The following is a 4,781-nucleotide window of genomic DNA, read 5'->3' on the forward strand; positions in this document are numbered from 1 at the left end:
GATATTGTCTATGCTATTTTGGTTCAGAACTCGCCTTCTTAAGCTTCAGCCACTGCTCAGTATCAGATCTTTCTTGTCTCTTTATTCTTCTCCTCTCGTGTTTCATAAAGTTTTGATCTTTCTATTTTATGTGAATGGCAGTTGAGTCCAGATTGTCACTCAACAGCTCAGATCGGGCTGAAGTTTTTACTTTCCAAACTTGAAGCACAGTTGACCAATCATCGAGGCTGAAGCACGTATAGAGGGGGGTATAAAGTCTGTATTTGTCTGTGTTTGCAAGGTGTGATTGGTCAGCAGCTTAGTCATTTAAGAAATATAAAAGACTGATTTTTCTTCATCTTCTGGTAGCAGAACCTGGGTATACAAACATGGTAAACACTTGATTTTCTTCTCCCTTGTCATCTGCAGTTCATCAGTGCCAATTCTGGGACGAAATAGAAGGAAAATCCGAATAAGAGGGAGGGAACTTGTGAATTGTTCTTCGTCTCCATGCGGTGCTGGAAACAACTTGAGTTTGGAACCACGACAGAAGAAGGTATAAACCGCCAGGCTATGATGGACAAACAATCAGCAGAAGAATGGCTGTCACTTGCCCAATCTCTCATACCGGTGGCCCTGGCCAAGGCAAAATCTGTCAAGAATTTCCAAGGGAGATGGAAGACGATAAGCTCAAAGATTGATCAGATCCCAACTTGTTTGTCAGACCTGTCGAGCCACCCTTGCTTCTCCAAGAACAGGCTCTGCAGTGAGCAGTTGCAGTCGGTAGCCAAGACGCTGAATGAAGTGATAGAACTGGCCGAGTTATGTTTGACAGACAAGTATGAAGGGAAGCTACATATGCAGAGCGATCTGGACTCGCTATTAGGAAAACTGGATCTAAATCTCAGAGACTGCTCAGTTTTGATCAAGACTGGCGTGCTGGGTGAAGCCACTTTACCTCTATCCATCTCCAGTTCATCGGAAACGACAAAGAAAACCAGTTTAAAGGAACTTCTGGCACGACTTCAGATTGGTCACTTGGAATCAAAGCACAAGGCGCTTGAAAGTCTCCTCCAGGTCGTGCTAGAGGATGAAAAAATGTTAATGCCCTTGATCGGGCGGGCCAACATTGCGGCCTTAGTCCAACTGTTAACGGCCAATTCAACCCGAATCAGGGAAAAAGCTGTGGATCTTATCTGTTTATTAGCTGAATCAGGACACTGTGATGAGTGGCTTGTCTCAGAAGGTGTATTGCCTCCTCTCGTGAGGCTTGCGGAGTCGGGAAGTTTTGTGACCAGAGAAAAGGCCGCCATTTCGCTTCAGAAACTGTCAATGGCGCCTGAAACCGCCCGAGAAATTGCGGGTCACGGTGGGATCCTACCGCTGATCGATCTCTGCAGAACCGGTGACTCAGTGTCTCAAGCCGCAGCCGCGGCAGCTCTGAAGAACATCTCGGCGGTTCCTGACCTCAGACAGTTTCTTGCAGAGGAAGGAACGGTGAAAGTTTCCATCGATCTTCTGAATCACGGGATTTTATTAGGATCGCGAGAACACATGGCAGAGTGTCTGCAGAACCTCACTGCAGCGAACGAGACTATCTGCAAAGCTGTTGTCACAGAAGGCGGCGTCACGAGCCTCTTGGCTTATCTCGACGGACCACTGCCGCAGGAACCAGCGGTCGCGGCGCTGAGAAATCTTGTCCCTTACGTGAGTTCAGAGACATGGGTCGCCGTGAATTTGGTTCCGAGATTAGCCCACGTGCTCAAATCGGGATCCCCTGGCGCACAGCAAGCGGCATCATCAGCGCTGTGCCGATTCGCAGCATCGCCTGAATCGAAGAGGCATGTGGGAGAATCCGGGTGCGTTTCACTGCTCGTGAAGCTTCTGGAATCGAAATCCAACGGCTGTAGAGAAGCGGCGGCGCAGGCGATCGCTGGGCTGGTGACGGAGGATCGGAGCCGCCGGGAAGTGAGAAAAGACGACAAGAGCGTGCCAAATCTGGTGATGTTGCTTGATCCGAACCCGGGAAACACGGCGAAGAAGTACGCAACTGCAGGGCTTCTGGGCCTGTCGGGGAGCGAAAAGAGCAGGAAGGTGATGATTTCGTACGGAGCGATTGGATATCTGAAGAAGTTGTCAGAGATGGAAGTGTCCGGCGCCAAGAAGCTTCTGGAGAAGCTGGAGCGAGGGAGGCTGAGGAGCTTGTTCCAGCGGTGAATCCTGTTTTACCGTCGTGGACGAAGAACGGTAAAAAAGCAAAAAATAAACTGAAGCCATCTTTTCGGTTCTGCGCGTGTACGAGTTTTCTGTGATGTATTGCAAGTGTATTTTGTTAGGATAAAATTAAATAATTATTTAAATGTGTTGGGCCTTGGGCTTTGGGGCTTTATTGGGTAAGAAGCCCATTAGAGCCCATTAGGACGAAATATTTTTTGACGAGCTGAGCCCAAAACAGTCAGAGAATACGTACGTGCTCATCGTGACGCATTGGGGTTATATTTAGAGGTTCTGTTAAGACCGTACGCGCCTTACCACACAGTCTATCGTCGTATCCTCTATTTAAGACTTAATTTCGTTCCCTTTTTCCAATCTGGTTTCCCAACTCGCAGAAAGCTCGTGGGTTTTTGGAGAAAGGTATCGACTTTGACCCGAAATTCTCTGGTTCCCTTTGCTGGTTTTTATGATCTGATTTTGCCGATCGATCACCCCCCGGTGATTAATCCTTCGCTTCAGTATTTCTATAGGATCGACCTTTTTTTGCAGACATTTTAGGGTTTTTTAATTGACGATTAACGTTGTTAATATGCCGTTTGATTGGTCGGAAAATGATTAGAATCTGAACGTTTTTCCGGGAATGTATGAATCTTTGATCTCCGGACGGACACACTGATCATCGTATCCGGGAAGAAGATTAGATTTTGGGCGAATTCCTGGCTTCAATATTGGAGTTTGAATTTGCGAGTCCTCGTCTAGTTGTTTCAAATTGCGTACTGATGATGGGCTGAAAAATTGGCGGTTCCTTTGGCGCTCATTGTTGATTTGTCCTTCTAGAGTTGGAACAATTTTCTTACCGTGAAGCTGTAAACTTACCGGTTCATTGAACTGCTCTCGTGGGTATGAGCCCCCAATCTGCTCGTAGTGATTCTTTCTTGTAGAGATGAATAACACACAACTCACTCATCTCTGTCCTTCTTAGAGGGTATTTCAAAACTGTCGTGTTTGCAGAAATTTCATCATTTCATTGAATCTATTTTTGCAAAACAGAGTTCATTTTGATGCCCCCCATGATTTTTGCATGCAGTGTCATTCTCTTTTAAGTTACATGAGTGAGAAATGTTTCCGCTTATCTCATGTTGTATGTTCGTCCCGTGTGCTTCCATTCACATTCTAACAGAGTTTAGTTCTGTTAAGTGGATCTCAAATTTCTCCTGCTTCATTGTTTTCGAGATGTATTTCCTTGTTTCGATATGATTTGCCTCTCTGCGCCCTTAATGTGTTAGGAGTTTAGTCCTTCACCAGCAATCAAATTGGGTATCGTATTCTTAAGGGATTTTGAATGATAGAAGCTCTTGTTATGATTTCTTTTTTCTTTATGTGGTGGTTTACCTCCATGCTGGAAGATTTTTCCTCATGACTCCTTGTGACTTCCTTTATCTATTTCTCATCTGCCTTATCCTTTTGTTCAAGGTTATTGTATGTTTCAGAATTATTTTCAACAAGTTTGATTTGATAGGTTACACGTGAATAAAGGATGAGTACCTTGGAGGCCACCAGAGCCGAGCTTGGTCTGATAGTTCTGTATCTGAATAAGGCGGAGGCAAGAGACAAGATATGTAGAGCGATACAATATGGTTCGAAGTTCTTAAGTAATGGACAGCCGGGCACCGCCCAAAACGTTGACAAGTCCACGAGCTTGGCGAGGAAAGTTTTCCGTCTTTTTAAGGTCAGTTCTGATTGTATAAACTTGGTTAACATTTAGATCTGGTTGTTCTGTCCAGACGGGGTTTCTATTCTGTTTCTAAGATAACATATGGAGGCCAAAGTGGTTGTTAGAAAAACTGTGTTTCCACATGAGGCAATAATATGCGATGAAATATAGAATTTATGCTTTCTGTTGTTGAATCAAAGTTAATCATTTAATGGGTTTCAGCATTTTACATGTTTCTGGATCTTAGAATGTGGTGGTGAAACTGGAAATCAAACAACATGCAGTACTCTTGCTTTGCTTCTAAATTTTTCGTGCTCCATGCTGTTGTTAATGTTTCAGTTTGTCAATGATCTTCATGCTCTTATTAGTCCAGTTCCAAAAGGAACTCCACTCCCGCTTGTTCTGCTGGGAAAGGTAATACCTTCATGTCCCTGTAAGCATATATGAACATTGTGTGCTTATATTTCCTTTTACAAATTGGTCTGAAGTTTTGGATTCTGGTTATCAGTCCAAAAATGCGTTGCTGTCAACGTTCTTGTTCCTGGATCAAATCGTCTGGCTTGGTAGAACTGGAATCTACAAGGTATATTTTGCCTTTTCACTCAGTCCAATCTTCTACAATAGGCTTCCTTGAGACAATATGAGTGATTTTGGATCGATTACAGAACAAAGAACGTGCTGAGCTGCTTGGACGGATATCACTCTTCTGCTGGATGGGATCTTCGATATGCACATCCCTGGTGGAGGTTTGTTCATTTTTACTCTCTTTGCCGGGTTGCCTTTTATAGCTATTGAGTATATAGGAATTGGCTTTTATTCTTCTTTCATTTTTCTATCTATATGGATATGGCTAATGGTATTTGTGGGGGGGGGG

At 44.3% G+C, this 4,781-nt stretch overlaps 2 protein-coding genes across 10 annotated transcripts in view; both read left to right on the forward strand.

Annotated features, from left to right (window-relative positions):
- Positions 1–2,415, forward strand: part of LOC104814093 (armadillo repeat-containing protein 3) — a 4,144-nt gene extending 1,729 nt beyond the window's left edge. For 5 of the 9 annotated variants that reach the window (XM_010541958.2, XM_010541960.2, XM_010541961.2 and 2 more), the window contains 2 exons: positions 142–280; positions 409–2,415. In XM_010541958.2, coding sequence (XP_010540260.1) covers positions 490–2,196 — 1,707 coding nt within the window. In that variant the 5' untranslated portion in view covers positions 142–280; positions 409–489 and the 3' untranslated portion in view covers positions 2,197–2,415. Of the gene's footprint in view, positions 60–141; positions 281–408 lie in introns of all 9 variants that reach the window. The other 4 variants (XM_010541966.2, XM_010541967.2, XM_010541968.2 and 1 more) reach the window with 2 other exon arrangements.
- Positions 2,416–2,505: 90 nt separating this feature from the next.
- Positions 2,506–4,781, forward strand: part of LOC104814095 (peroxisomal membrane protein 11C) — a 3,369-nt gene continuing 1,093 nt past the window's right edge. Inside the window, exons 1-5 of the mRNA XM_010541969.1 lie at positions 2,506–2,613; positions 3,713–3,922; positions 4,247–4,321; positions 4,416–4,490; positions 4,573–4,653. Of these exons, the coding sequence (XP_010540271.1) occupies positions 3,731–3,922; positions 4,247–4,321; positions 4,416–4,490; positions 4,573–4,653 (423 nt within the window). The 5' untranslated portion in view covers positions 2,506–2,613; positions 3,713–3,730. The remainder of the gene's footprint in view (positions 2,614–3,712; positions 3,923–4,246; positions 4,322–4,415; positions 4,491–4,572; positions 4,654–4,781) is intronic.

Source organism: Tarenaya hassleriana, unplaced genomic scaffold, assembly GCF_000463585.1.
Source record: "Tarenaya hassleriana unplaced genomic scaffold, ASM46358v1 Cleome202, whole genome shotgun sequence".
In the NCBI taxonomy this organism is placed as follows: Eukaryota; Viridiplantae; Streptophyta; class Magnoliopsida; order Brassicales; family Cleomaceae; genus Tarenaya; species Tarenaya hassleriana.